Consider the following 15,200-nt stretch of genomic DNA (forward strand, 5'->3'; position numbering starts at 1 on the left):
CACTTCGAGTATTGATAGTATCTTTTTGCATTTTTATTAATTTTAATTGTTTCTTTGTTGATAAACTCCAATGTATCTCTACAATCCGCGCTTTAATTTGCTGCTTGTAATTTTCTTTCATGTGTGTATTTTACTTATTTTTTATTCATATATAAATAAATAAATTTACTCCGCAAATAGTGCCTTTTCGCTAAGAATATACCCCCCCCCCCCCCCCCTCCGGCGCCAACAACCAATGGCCCCCCCCCTGCAAAAAATTCTGCGGACGCCCTTGCCTGTGGTGTCAGAAGTTGCTTAGAGTGTATCTTTTCCTCTTTGCCAGCCCGGGCGGTCAGTTTACCAGTAATTAACGCACAAATAGCAGTACTTAAATCTATAAATAAGGAAGTGCTATCGGCAATAAAGAAAAGACAATCAAGGTTAAATGATCGAACCGTCAGGCCAAAAAGCAAGCGGTAGTTTACTTCTAAAAACTTGGTTGTCGTGCTGTCGTTGAGTTGCAGCGCTGGGTTGAGCCAGGGGGCATAGAATCACATGGTCGGCGTGCCACCGGCATGGTCGGCTTGAACCGTCGCGGTAGCCAGAACTTGAGGTTTTCGCGATGCTTATGCTTGGTTTCGTGTCAGTGTCCTTACATGCAGTGAAGAAAATTACTTAACCAGGTAAATGCCCGAAGTGGGTTATCAGACGGCCAGGAGACGGAGCCTCCCGGTCTACAGAGGCGTGTAATGTAGCGGTGCAATGTCTCAAAACGGAGAACTGCGGAAATCCGACGGTACGAACGTCTTTTTACACCTCTGGCATCCGTATCCGGTTAATTTTCTTCTTCGGATGCGTGTAACTGCTACTAAACAGCTAGCCGGCACTGGCGCACATGTCAAGGATACTGACCTTTTTCGGTTCAAACCGAAATTGGAAAATTCAATTCGGCCCACCTTTACCGTTTTCTTTTTTCGGTTTGAACCGAAAAAATCCAAACCTTGGACATGTCCTTGGACAGCACTGTTATGGACATTAGCGTAAGCCGGTTATTTGCAGAAGAGACATGTTAAGTCGCCGCGGTGGATGGTCAGTGAATGCCCAGACACGTGTGCTGCAGCTGTACGTGATCGACAGCTCGGACCGGGCCCGCTTCGAGGAGACAGGAGTGGAGCTTGCCGAGTTGCTCGCCGAGGACAAGCTGCTGGGCGTGCCGCTGCTCGTGCTGGCCAACAAACAGGACCTGGTGCACAGCGCGCCAGCCGCCGAGCTGGCCGACGGCCTCAACCTGCCTGCCGTCCGCGACCGCGCCTGGCAGATACAGGCATGCAGCGCACTCTCCGGCGAGGGGCTCAAGGTGCTATTCACGGAGTTCAAGTTTCAGCCGACATGCTCTAGTTAAATAGGCGCTTGGTGTCTTGGACCGGTTTGAGCACCACCAGCAGGCCAAAAATCTATTTTTCCACGCAGTTGTCGGAAGATGTTAATCTTGCCAGTATCTGCAATATGCTCCGTCCCATTTTTTTCACGTGAGGACTGAGACACGCGAGCATGTAGCCTTCTTCCATCACATCATTAAGAAAGTGATCTAAAGCAGTCAGTTAAAACTTCACTTTCCGGGCAGTCAAATTCCACCCTTACTAATCCCTACTGGTTTCGACGGTGGGCCAGACAGCATTCGCATGCGACCGGCGGACAGCGCAGCCGCATGAAGTGAATTAGCCGTCTCAAAGGTGCGTCTATGACGAACCATGCAGGAGCACGCCTGCAGCAGCTAGACTTCCTATTCAAGCGCCATAGTTAGCGCTGTGTGGGTGGGTGCATCTCGTTCACCGTCCCTTGTCTTGCGGTGCGCTACAACTCAGAAATCGTAACTATAGGCTTCAACTTTCTCAAACGACTAGTGGTACCCGACTGATAGCTGAGCACTGCACGTCGTGAGCGTTTGTAAAAGAGACTGTCTTCGAGGTCCCACCAAGATTTCGTATCTCGGAGAAACAAGAACCGTTAAGTGAGACGCCGTTTAATATTACATGTCACCGACGTAAACAAGGCATGACAAACAAGGGCGTCCGCAGAACTTTTTCCAGGGGGGTGCACCCGATGGCCGGTTATGGGGGAGGCGGCAGCTATGTAGTTGTTTTCTACTAGTGCATAAATAATATCCGTAATTCCAAGGGGGGGCAACCGCCCCCCCTTGCCCCCCCTTCCGGACGCCCATGATGACAAAGGTGCCGTTTCTCTGCAGACAAGCGACTTGAAGAAAGGTGAAGGATGAGACGACGATAGCGCCCCGGAGAGCCCACCGCGTTACTACAGAGTGGTTTATAAATATTAGCCTGCTGTCTCCAGTCGCGTTTATGCACGCATGGGTGTATATTTTTTGAGCCCTTATTGCACCATCACAGCGTCCGCGTCTCGTCTGTGAGCAATTTACACAAGGGCAAACATTTGTGGTATGTCAGAATAATGTCGGTTGGCACGGTTAAATCAGCGAGCCCTTTCGAGAATTTTGCGGCCTAAACTTTCATTCACCCATTCAAACAAACTAACAAACATATGCCTCTCCTTCGTTTTCTGCCCTGCCTGCTTTCCTGGCATCTAAATAATCGCTTCTAACCAACATGGCAACGATAGTTCGGCGCTGCAGAGGATGGAGACTTGCACGGACCGACCAGAAGGCAGCGTTTTGCGTCAGCGTCTCGGCTATAGTGGCGTCGCCGGCGGCGAAATTCCGGTGCTTGGAGCGAGGCATTTTTCCTTCCTCCATGGAGCGAGGCGGCGTATGGAGACGCAGATATCTCAACGTCAGCACCGGAACTACCTCTTAGGTAGGGCTTGGTTGGGGACCAATGACTAGCCGCGCATTACCAGCGACTTCCGGATTAACCACGCCGCTGCTGTAGCCGCCACAGGCGCGGCCTGCGAAAGCAGCAACGTCCCTTCTGTCCCTGTGAAAATCACAAAGTAAGAGTTATCTGGTTGAGTGCCAGACCCGTGTTTTCCTACAATTCGCGCTTCTTTCACGTAGCGTTTGCTGATTTTACGCTTTTGTGTGCAAAATAGGAACGTTTTAAGAAGAATATCACTCCTCCATTGCTAAGGGCGCATTTTCTTCGGCAGAAAAACCTCCGTAAACTTGGAAGCGAACCGCAGAGCGTACGCTTAAGCGGGAGCCGGCGGCTGCCGATCCACACTAGCGGAGCGACGGTGCCGCCACCTGTAGGTCGATCTCGCGACGAATAGGACGGTTAGCTACGGACAGGGGATAATTCGGGGCTTTACCAACGATCTCGCCCCACCCCCGTCTGGAGACGTCAGTTCCTCATGTGTTTGGTCGCCCTATCCTGCAGGCGCCGAGCGACAACGCTGGTAGATGATACGCTGACGTGACACCGAAGAAGCGCTGCCTTGCGGTCGGACATTCAAGTGCTTAGCCAAGGCTTGGGCCTTTCGCAAAAAAGTTCTTCCGTTGTGCCGACCACTGCTTCCGCTGTGGCATTGTACTCTAAAGAGGAATCGAAAAATCTCATGGGATTAAACACCAATTCAACGATTAGCCAGCTTTCATTTGAACGATATACTTCACTAGTTTGCGCAATAAGCGCTCAAGTAAGAGATCTGCAAGAATTTCAGATATATCGGTGAACAGAGAAACAAACGGGCTTTTAGCACCCCAATATCCCGATATTTTGTCGTCAGTTCAATATTGCAGCTGCAATCGTAAACATAAACGCATATAATGGATTACATAAATCGTTCATTTCTTTTGATATAGAGTAATCCGGTGAGATGGGTTATACGCCCGGCCACGGCGGACGCAGTGCAAGCAGAGCAGTGGCATTTGCAGCAGATAACAAAAAATAAAACCAACCCGGTAGTGTCCTTGAGGTTCAGTTTAGGATTTAAAGATGGGTGCTGGCGTGGCACGTGCCACTCAGCATAGTTTTGTTCTGTAACTGCACTCCAGCTGTACTTCATGTATTGCAGGGTACTCAGCGCAACAGGACACCAGCCTGTGCTTACGCCAACGGTGACCGAGACATAGACGTCTGGGAAACCACGCAAGCTCGCTGTTGCCGAATGGAACATTAAGAGCGCGGATTTATTTTTAACCAAATAAGAGCACTTTGCTCGCACGCTACGTCACTGTCGTCCATCTTAACATTCCTCCTTCCGTTAGCTTTGCTTCAGAGTTGCAAACGACGTCCGAGCTGGCAGCGTTGACTGTAAAGGGTGCTCTGCCGTCTGCTCGATCTTAGCGAGGAAAAGCCAGACTCCAGGCAGACCCAACACTTCTGGGAAGTAAATGCCGCTCTTACGGAAAGAAGAAAGAAAAGATGCCTTGATCGACAAGGTTACAGTTTGGGGGGAAAAAAATAGAAAAAAAAATGGAGGAGACACTGAAGCTCTGCCTTAAGGATACGACGCGATAGCGTTGATTAGTTAATTAATGTCCATGTACAGTGTTCTGCAACTTTATCGTAGCCATCTTGGGAAATTTTCCCGCCTCGACCGGTGGGAAAATTTTCCAAGACGATTACGATAAAGTTGCAGAACACTGTATGCGGACTTGGTCATTCTCGACTTTATATTCATAGACCCGCGGTAGTCCTCATACCACGGCCCACCAGCCACCTAGGCAGTTTCTGTGGAGATTTTTCGTGCATTTCTCGCTCGCGGTCAACGACGGCGACAACAGCCGTCGGCTTTCCTGCGACACGGGCTCCTTAACGCGACAGCGTTAAGGAACCCGTGCTAAATTTGCCCGTGTTAAAAAAAAAAAAAACGTTAAATTCATGCCCCTGAGTGCGAACGCTTCTTAATGAGGCAGACGTCTCACTTAATGAGTAGATTTAACGGCGGTTTGACCAACGTCAATGAATGTGCTAGCCGCTACAGCACAATGTGGTTGATGCTTCATAGACACCCCAGTAAGATATTGGTGTGGTATGTGGGGTTCATATACCTGAATCTACACATGGGCAAAGGGGATGCCGTGCTGCCGCGGCAGTCAGGATTCGACCCCCGCAATGTCGTGCAGAGAACCATTAGATCTCAAAATAATTTGGCTGCTTCTTGAAGAGTCGTTTTTGTCAATGTAGTTGACTTTCATTCTACTGCATTTTTTCATTCAGCTGTATCAAATTTCTCAATCCTCCTTAGTCTTTTTCAGGGTACCGCCCAGTGAAGTTCGGCTTAGTTTCCCACGAATTCGATGAACTACACACTAATCTGTGTCTCTGAATTTATTTCCAGCCGATAGATGAATAAACTCAAGAACGCAGTAAGTGGCAAATGCCACTCAAAGGAGGCCCTCTGTCCAAAGAAGTCGACCGTTTGTCATGATGTTGCGGCTAATCTCATTTCAGGGAGGCATCTGCCAGCCACCTCCGACGTCACCCTACGGAATTAACTGCGACGTCATGACAAACTGTCGACCCCACTGACTGGAGGGCCTCCTCTGAGGGGCATTTGCTGCTGTGTTCTGAAGTTGTATCCGACTATACATCTATTGCATTTCATAACAATCCTTAGACAAAAGACTTCCACGAAAGCAAATTCAACTCAAAACTTCATCTCACACGTAAAATAGAGAAATGCAGATTTAGCACATCCAAATGTTTCAGCTTGCATCTCGCATGCAATGGAAGAAAACACTGATACAACTTGATGCTTGGTGCTGGTGGTTTTACTGCCATGTCAGGCAGCTTGGAAAATTTTCTTGAATTTGTGAAGCTTCTTAAAACTTGAAATCTGAGGGTGTATTGGCTATACTGTAGCCAGTGGAAACCATAATACTGTTTTCTGCTAAAGAATTTAGTTCATTGTTATTGATACATAATATGACCTTAAGTAAATCATATAAAGATCTGACCAAGAACATTGTCTGACTTGGAATTTTTTTTCATGTTTCAGGACGGGCTAGAATGGGTGTGCAAGACAATTAAAAGGAAGTAGGACAATGCCGGAGTCTGCATAAGTCAAGTCAATCACTCCCTGCACCACGAAAGCCCGGGAACTGCACAACACAGTGGCTGGTGAAATACTCTGTACAAGTCAGAAAAGATTTATTTCGCACAGAATGCAGTCAAAAGTAACAGTGAAATGCTGCATTGCCCATGTTTCCTGCGTTGCATGTTCAGACAATGTCCTTAACCTGCAAATGTGCTTCCATAAATTCTCTAAAGGGTAGACTAGCCTGGTGTCACTATAAAGAACTATGCCCATGTGTTAAGCACAATGTGAGGCTGGAGACAGAATAAGACAGGACTAGGCTAAGAGCACAGTTGCATGGACAGAAAGCATTAAAGTTCTTTCCCTCTCCTTGACTGCCAAATGCTCACAAGCAAACATTTAAAATGTATTGTCATAATTTCCATACAGCATCTAAAATGAGCCTAAAAGAGTGCAAACGAATCTCATTATGGTGTCTTTCAGCAATGTACCACTGAGTGCACAAACAGCCATGTTCTGGTATACGGCTAAATTAAAAGAATTTTTCAGGAGCCTGTGTCTGTCTTGGTACTAACAGCACTGCGTTGATAACTAGGCTTCACAAATGATAGCTGCAGTAGCAACGTGAATGCGTCTAGTGTGGGAGATTCTGGATGACGGCTGCAGTGAAGTCAGTTGTGCTGGCATAACCACCAAGATCTCGAGTACGGACCTAGAAGTAAAGAAAGAACAAGATTTCAATGTTCAATTGGACTTCTGGTGCAGATGAGCACTCAGTAAGAGCAATTTTATATGCATTTAATTATTGATATTATTCGTCACTTAGTGAAATGCGGAAAATTAATGACCTTTGCACAAGCTTGTCCCCACTCAGCCAGTGATACCTACCTTGCCGCTCTTGATGACCTTTTCCACTGCGTCCTTCACAAGAGTAGCATAGTAGTGAAGGTTTACATGACGCAGCATCTGGGCTGCACACAGGAACATTGCTGTTGGGTTTGCGATGTTCTTGCCTGTGGCCTCCCCAAAAGTGTGCCGTGCTCCCTGTACAAAAGAGCAAAAAGTACACACACAGTGAAGCAAGCAGAGCTTAACTCTTTCGTTACCAAGGGACAAAATTTTTTCCTGCAAAATATGGGAGTTGTGAAAAATGCAAAATGTATGAAAATGATGGAACCAGAATGCGCTTTCTGAAGACATTTTTTTCAACACAAATACTTGGTGTGAATAATCACAGAAAACCCCCCAAACAAAGAAAAGGTGAAACTTAAGAAAACTGACAAGATAATATCTTTTCGAGAAGAAGAAATTAAGAACATTCTGGAATGCACAATATGTTTCAAATTTGTTTAGGAACTTCCCGCTAAAAGTTTGAAATTATACCTCAGAATCTTTTTCAAGGTAGTAAAATTTTTCTGACATATGAAAAAAGGCTATTTTCAGAGCGTCCTTGATATTTTTTCACTTCCGTAAAAAATTTTCAAAAGCAATGTAATACATCAGAATATAGTTCGATAAATACACTTTTCAGACATTATAAGTCTGAGCTAAGGACACTTTTGAAAAAGCAAAAAAATTGCAGAACATAAAAAGTATATCCGCCATACCATTTATGATGATGAACTCATAGGAAAGCTTCATGACAGTAAAACATGAACTGTCATGTGATGAACGCAAACAGAACACTAGGCTTCTTAAAGCGTCATTTGCAGGACGGCCCGCCACATCTTAACTACAAGCATACACCTCGCTTATCAGAACTAAACTGGAATACACATCGGCCATAAGGAACCCTCCTCAAGCATATTTAACAAATGCCCTTGAGGCTGTACAAAACAGAGCCACCAGATTCATTCACTCCTCACACTCCCATGACATTAAGATATCCCTAAAATATCAGCCCACCAGCTTGGCCTGTTTCACAAGTTCTTTTAATCACCACTAAGACAGAAGTTATACATCTGCGCACTCCCACCATGCAGATCACCTCGCATCGGTCAGCAGCTTCAAGTTTCACGTCCACGTGCCCAAACTACTCTTTTAACCAATTAATTTTTTTTCACGAGCAGCAACGGAACGGAATGACTTTCACCAGCATATTGTCGCCATAACCTGCCCGTCAACATACGCAACCACTGTGAATGCCTGCACTATGTAAACCCACCCCTTATCAAAAAACCCATCAGGGGTCTGTAAGGAAAATTGTAATCCGACGTGATGATGTGATGTGTACAATGGCAACGAGCAAATGCAGCTGACACAACATGCCGTACTCCACATCGGTCGGTGCCCCTAAAACAGTTCATGCTTAGAGGCATCGAAAATTAACAGCACATAGCAAAGACAGAATGAGCAGTGTGTACCTATAGCTGTCACTCGTTTTTTCACATATTTAGGCGCTGACAGCTGACGCATGCTGGGCGCGGGTACGGCGGAGCGCCCCGGCGCCACAAGGCAGCTGCTGCCACAGTAATGTTGTCAGTGTAATCGTTAAATGTTTATTCACGTTCATGACTATGAGTAACAGGGGTTTATAGTGAATATTTGCAAGGTGACTCCACATACATTTATTTTTCATTTTGGTTTCTGCTCTGCACTTTCCTTCCAAACCATCATGCGAGAACTGCATGTAAAGAAACAGTGTTGAATTTTTAACTATTTATTTTTGCTTCTAAGCTCTCCAAACGTGAACTAGGCAGAGACAATTTAGAGGGTGAGATGCCACATTCACTAAACTATGTATAAAAGTTATCTGATTTGGCTGGCTAACTTAATTAGCCCACATTTAAATACAGACATAAGCTAATATTATGTAAAAGCATAAAATATGAGCATAAATTGTGACTACTAAATAGAAGCAAAAGACAATTTGTGGTAATCCTAAAGAAGGCAGAAATAAATGCAATGAAGGCACACAAATACTAACTAAAACATTTTGTAATAAACAGTCAGGATGCAAAGTGACTACTCAGTTAAAAAAAAAAGGCCGCTGGTTATGGTGGCAACACCTGCCCTGTGCAGTTTTAACATACTGCACAGCAACAATAACACAGCAACACAGCAATAACAACATACTGAGTGATCAAGTTGCAGGGCTGAAAAAAAAGCAACATATGGAAAGGAATGACGCTGGCTAAATACAGCTTGTTATGCTGCTCCCCTACCACCATCAGCTTTTACATTACACTGTTAAAAGCTTAACATGTACGATGACATGAGTGTAATTTTGCATGGCGGCAGGCCATGCAATACTAGAAAGAAGCAGGAAAGTGAGCTTACAGGCTCATAAATCACACAGTCCTGGCTATAGCTGGCGCCTGGCACCACACCTGCACCACCGACGAGACCAGCAGCCAAGTTGTCGATGATGTTACCGTACAAATTTGGCATTACCATCACATCAAACCGATGGGGATTTGCCACCAACTGAAAACAGATAAATCAGCTGCATTACAAGCTCCTCATGTCAACAACACATGCTTACAAAAGGGAAATGGCAGTATTAAAAGTTTTTATGCTGAAATGGCTAAAAGGAAAAAAACAAAACAAAATTTTGCCACTGCTTAGTAAGAATACTTATTGGTACTTCACCTATTTACTGCAATTCTATCCTTCAGTAAAGTTCACACAACAAATCGCATCCACATCAATGTCCATGCATGTTCTCTTTGATTATATATTTCTTATTTTTTAAATATTGAAAGCTCACATAACTCAGTAAAATTAAGGGGGGACGAGGGTCTTAAAACTGACCTTTTTATTTATGGCTAGAATCTCATGAAATTTTGCATACAGATGCATTTTTCTCTTCTGATTCCAAAAATGTACCCACAATTGAGCTGATGGTCTTAGATTAAAAGTTACCTTCAATTCTAAAGTGTAATTAGGTAATTTATTATGCAGCTTTAATGAATTTTCTTATTGCATTTTGTTGTTTTTAATTGCATGAATTGATAGCCAGAGAGTTCCTGTACCCGATGACATTCTTACTTTTTCTGTTTAGGCCACGTATAAATAGCAACTTACAATTAGCTTAACGAGTCGCAGTGTCAAATACTGCGACCTTTTACTCTCAACATAGTATATCGGGATGACATGCCTTTAGAGAAAAACGAAGAATGTCATCGACTATGGGAACTCTCTGGCTATCAATTCATGTAAATAAAAGCAACAAAATGCAGTGAGAAAGTTCATTAAAGCTGTGTAAGAAATTACCTAATTACATTCTAGACTTTGTAAGATTTAAGACCACCAGCTCAATTCAGCAACACGGTGCAAGAAAACAGTTTGCTGGAGCAACCTTCTATACTGGCATTAGAGCTTGCCTCCCAGGAAGTGTCGTGCATGCACTGTACAGCTGCAGGAGCTCCACTCAAAGTAATAGCATGATACAAAAGGTATCAGAGCAGCTATGATAACAAAATGAAAATAACTGAAATAAAATTTTGAAAAAAAAGTAAGAGCAGACAGGGAAGCCTACTTGAAGAATGGGGATAAAAAATTCACCTGCATGCAAGTGTTGTCGATAATCATGGACTCAAATTCAATCTGAGGGTAGAGCTCCGAAATCTCCTGACAGCAGCGTAGAAACAAGCCATCTCCAAGCTTCATTATGTTGGCCTTGTGTACCACTGTGACCTTCTTGCGGCCATGCTTGGTAGCATAGTCAAAGGCAAACTTGGCAATCTTGCGAGACTTAGTCTCAGTCACTATCTTGAGACACTCGATCACACCATGTACGCTCTGCAAAAGACGAAGTACATGACAAAATAAACAGTAAATTCTAGTTAGTACAGGACAGGCATCAATAAAGTTACCTTGGCTTACCTCATGTTCAAGGGCACTGTACTCGCCTTCTGTCTGCTCCCGAATTACAAAAAAGTCAAGGTTATTGTGTCGAGTTTTGATTCCGGGAAGACTGCGCACGTGAACAACATTAGCAAAAAGATCCAGCTGGTTCCTGAAATGCAAAAAGAAAACAGAATACAATAACTAGGAGTAATGTTAAACCATCCTGAACACAAAGTTACTTTGACAGCAAGAAAATGTGAAACATTTACCTGATTTTCATGTTCAATGTCTGGAGTTCTCCCGTGTGGGAAATGTTAGGTGAAGACAAAATTCCTTTGAGTGCAATGCCATTCTTCTGCACAGACTCTATCACAGTCTCAAGGGGTGCGCTAATTGTGTGGTGAATCTCACTGAAAATGTAAAGAAAAAACGGTGAGCTGCCATTCCCACACCGCCAACTACTAGACGTACCTCAGGAAGATCTCTTCAAACTCAACAGGAATACTGATTGCTTCAAACACTTTTTTGACAGCATCAGCAAGCTCTGGCCCAACACCATCACCAGGAATGAGTGTACATTTGATCTTGGCTTGAGGGCGGGATACTGGCTCTTGCTGAGAAAGAGATGCCAAGGGTGAAAAGAAAAAGCACACAGTCGAATGTGTTATCCAAGGCTTTCAGTAAAAAGGAAGTACACAAATATATGACATTAATTCAATATACAACAACACAAAGGACAACATATGTTGAGTAAAAGATAACCCATTTCACATAAGGAGAAACATAAGAAGAAATGGCAAACTATTTAGTGCGGTTAGGCCAAATGTGAATCAGGTGCACTAGCACTTCGGTTTTCTTTTCAGTTTCGGCTTGAGGCTCAGTTTTCATGGTCAAGCAGGCTTCAGACAAAGATCAGTGAAATCAGACTTAAGCTCTGCCTTAAGGTTTGGTTTATGGGGGGTTTGATGTCCCTAAGCAATTCAGGCTATGAGGGACACTGTAGTGAAGGGCTCCAGAAATTTCGACCATCTGAGGGTCTTTAACATGCACTGACATCGCACAGTACACAGGCCTCTAGAATTTTACCTCCACTGAAATGCAACCACTGTGGCCGGGACCGAGCCAGCATCTTTCAGGTCAGCAGCCGAGCGCCATAACCACTGAGCCACCACGGCGGCACAGACACATATTGCCACCAATAATAGCATAAAATTTTTTTTCCCAATTTCAAGTGTAATGCGCACTTTTGAAAAAGAAATTGATTCCGTGACCCCTGATGTGTTTATATGACAATTTTTGGCATTCAGATTTTGCAGTTTTAATCAATTATGCCACTTTATGCGAAATTTTGCACATCCCTGTAGAATATCAACCCCTATATTCTACACAGGAAAACTAATAAATTATCTTTCTTGAGACCTAAATTTTATATTTAAGCGGAAAAACAGTTGTTTTGGATGAAAAGAAAAAATACCACCTGAAAGGGTTAATGTTCAACACTTCTAAAAACTAAAGCTGTAACGCAGTTTTCCACTGCTCCGGCTCCTGCTGCGTGGAGTATAGCACTTTTGTGCCCGATAGTACATATGAACGAAGCCGAGAGCCACCAAAACCAAGAAAAGAAAAACGGAAAGTTCCTTTTTTTTTTAAATTTGTGGTGTTAATAAATGGGAAATTAACAACGTAAGTATTTTATGGCTAAAAGATAACTGATTGGAAAGTAGAAGAAAAACAACCACATGCTGTCGATTAGATCCGAAACCATGACTGCCAAATTTCACACATGGTGCCCTACCAACTGAGCTATAGCGTTTGCTCTCCAGACTTCTATTTTCGCGGGTATTTATGTTGCATGTAATATAACTTTGAGCGTCTTCACAAGTGCCACCCTCGTCCAAAGCGGTGGACATAGTGAGTCTTTATTACCACGAGTGTCACGTGAGACATGAAAGAACGGTTTTGGGTGACTGTTAGCTTGCTTCATATGTACATCAGCACGCCTCTCATTTTCCCAACTCCCGTCTGCTCAGTAGCTTAATGAAGGCCTAGGTTCTGGCAGTCTTAATGCAACGGGTAGCATAAGAGAGTTCTCGCACAGCTTCCGCCCTCACCAACCGATCACGTTCCATGTAACACTCGTACTAATACAGGACGTACTGCATCCGCCCCTACGGATGAGGATGGCACTGGTGAACACTCTCAAAGTTAGGTTACACGCAACATAAATACCCGTGAAAGTAGAAGATTGGACAACCGCTGCCATAGCTCAGTTGATACAGCATCATACGTGATATTCGGAGGTCGTGGGTTCGGATCCTACCGGCAGCATGCGGGTGTTTTTTCTTCTACTTTCTGATCAATCATCTCTCAGCCATAAAATAACTATACTATAAGTTTTCCATTTATTAACACCACAAATTTAAAAAAGACAAATTTTCCCCTTTGCTTTTCTTTGTTTCAGTGACTGTTGGCATCCTTCATATATAACTAGAAATGACTGCTCAAAAATGTCGATATGTAACCTTCCCAGAAGTTACTGGTTCAAACAGCCAGTTGTAATGGAAACAGACAAGACCAGTACAGACTAATAGTGGAACGAGAAAGTGCTAAATATATTTGCTGTTACACTTAAATAAATGTAAATAAAGAAATGCATGCTATGAACGTGGTGCATGCACAAAGTCCAGAAGTAATGCCGTGCTTTCCTCAGTGTTTTGCCACCATGCAGCACATACAATAAAGGGACCACGGCAGCATGACTAATTAGAATGCTTGGAGGCCAAGCTATGCAATGCACACTACCATACACAGCAGAGCCAGGGCTCTTTCTATGAAGTAAAAGCCTGTTTCCAGAAACCAAAAAAAATGAAATGCTGCTCAGTGGACATCACACTTTGATGGAAGCATCAAAACTGCTTTAAGTTACCACATGACACATAATATGTAAGACAGTAAAGAAAACAGAACCAAACTGGTACTGTCCACACAAAAATTTTGACAGTGCAGTTAAGGTCACAGAGGAAAAAAAAAAAAGGCTGCAATGCAAATTACTGAGAGCTATTGGGAAGGCACTATCAGTGAAGGCAATACCTTCCCCAAAGCTGCCTTTTAGAGGATAAGTATCAGTTATTAAATGCAAGTTTGATTAATCACCCGAACACGCAAATTCGACAGACGCATAACAATCGTCCTCGCAAATGCAAATCCTGAGAGCGTCAATGTCACTTGTGCTCATATGTTACTTGGATGCAAGACACAAGGTCTTGTAAGAAAGCATGACCAGCAGAGGTGATCATCATGCACACACGCAAGACTCATCACTGCACATATCTGCCAGTTGTCTTGCGTCAACACTGACATGCCTCATATACTAAAAGAAAGTTAAGAAACGCTTAAGTAAAAATCGCAGATCTCTAACACAAATGCATTCAACACAAGCGAAAGATGCTCCCCACAAAAGTTCCTATAAGTGCGCTTCTAAGCGCACAGGTGTGGAATATGGTAACAAACCACACATACGGTCATGTCCGAGCGTGCATGCTACCACGCTTATTTAAGTAACCAGGTTCATTCAACACGTAAACTCAGCCCAACCTTGGTGAAGACCGGTACACATGTAAAACGAAGAGGCAACAGTTCTTAGCAGGAATACCAAGGTAACAGCAAGGTCACAAACTATTTAAGGACTTTCTACCCCTCAAAAATCGTATAAAAAAACGGGAAATGTACACAACCAATGCAAAGAACAGAATTCCACGGGCGCACGCTGTTCGCACTCACCACAGCTTGCAGTTGACCGGCAGTGACCGCTAGACATCTCCGAGGCGTGTGCCCGCTCTGCGAATGGAGTACAGTTTCCAGCACCTCAAAACGGAGTTGTCAGACAGTGCAACAGGCGAAAGCTATTGCTTACAAACCTGTCCTTTAGACGTGGTTAACACTCAACCTGATAACGCTATATAATAACCGACCTGACGAAAAGCACTGGAGAAAAATGAGTCGCTCCACCAGCTTTGCCGCAAGACCTAGTGCGACATCACACAAATCGTACCGTGAGCTGATACAAAAAACTTGCAAGAAATTAAATGAATATTTTCGTTTTCTCGAGCGACGTTTAATATTTGTGGCAGACAGGTCTGTCCCATTGCCGCTTAGTACATACAAATCGGGAAATTATTAATAGACTATAGGGATTCTCAACGATCGTAAGTCATAAGAATCTTAGTGAAATACACAGTTTAGAGAAGTTTCTGAACGTACAAGGGCGCACAGCTTGCTGCAGTTCTTCAAGATTGCACGAAAACTGATCATTTTTTTGACGATCACCGCGGCTCTCACTGCTGCAAGGTGAAACCCATGTAGTTGTGAAACTTAATATAAATAAAAAATAAAATAAACGAAAAGATGGAGCGACACCGGGCCACCGGGCCATCTAGTGACGGATATGCCTAGCACATGCAATTCTACTTCGT

The 15,200-nt window shown here is 43.8% G+C and overlaps 2 protein-coding genes across 3 annotated transcripts in view; one reads left to right on the forward strand and one right to left on the reverse strand.

Moving 5' to 3' along the window:
• Positions 1-6,488, forward strand: part of LOC149349670 (ADP-ribosylation factor-like protein 3) — a 33,781-nt gene extending 27,293 nt beyond the window's left edge. For both annotated transcript variants that reach the window (XM_089578716.1, XM_089578717.1), the window contains exons 4-5: positions 1,100-1,336; positions 5,899-6,488. In XM_089578716.1, the coding sequence (XP_089434842.1) occupies positions 1,100-1,336; positions 5,899-5,940 (279 nt within the window). In that variant the 3' untranslated portion in view covers positions 5,941-6,488. The remainder of the gene's footprint in view (positions 1-1,099; positions 1,337-5,898) is intronic.
• Positions 6,034-15,121, reverse strand: LOC149349672 (isocitrate dehydrogenase [NAD] subunit beta, mitochondrial-like). The gene is made up of 9 exons (XM_089578715.1): positions 14,989-15,121; positions 14,509-14,565; positions 11,200-11,342; positions 10,998-11,138; positions 10,765-10,897; positions 10,444-10,680; positions 9,217-9,363; positions 6,826-6,981; positions 6,034-6,649 (listed from the first exon to the last, which is right to left on the reverse strand). The coding sequence occupies exons 1-9, from the start codon at positions 15,037-15,039 to the stop codon at positions 6,572-6,574; spliced, it is 1,143 nt and encodes a 380-aa protein (XP_089434841.1). The 5' UTR covers positions 15,040-15,121; the 3' UTR covers positions 6,034-6,571.
• Between the last annotated feature and the right edge of the window lie 79 nt (positions 15,122-15,200).

Source organism: Amblyomma mixtum, chromosome 3 (assembly GCF_055824585.1).
Source record: "Amblyomma mixtum isolate Tamu chromosome 3, ASM5582458v1, whole genome shotgun sequence".
NCBI classification, from domain to species: Eukaryota; Metazoa; Arthropoda; class Arachnida; order Ixodida; family Ixodidae; genus Amblyomma; species Amblyomma mixtum.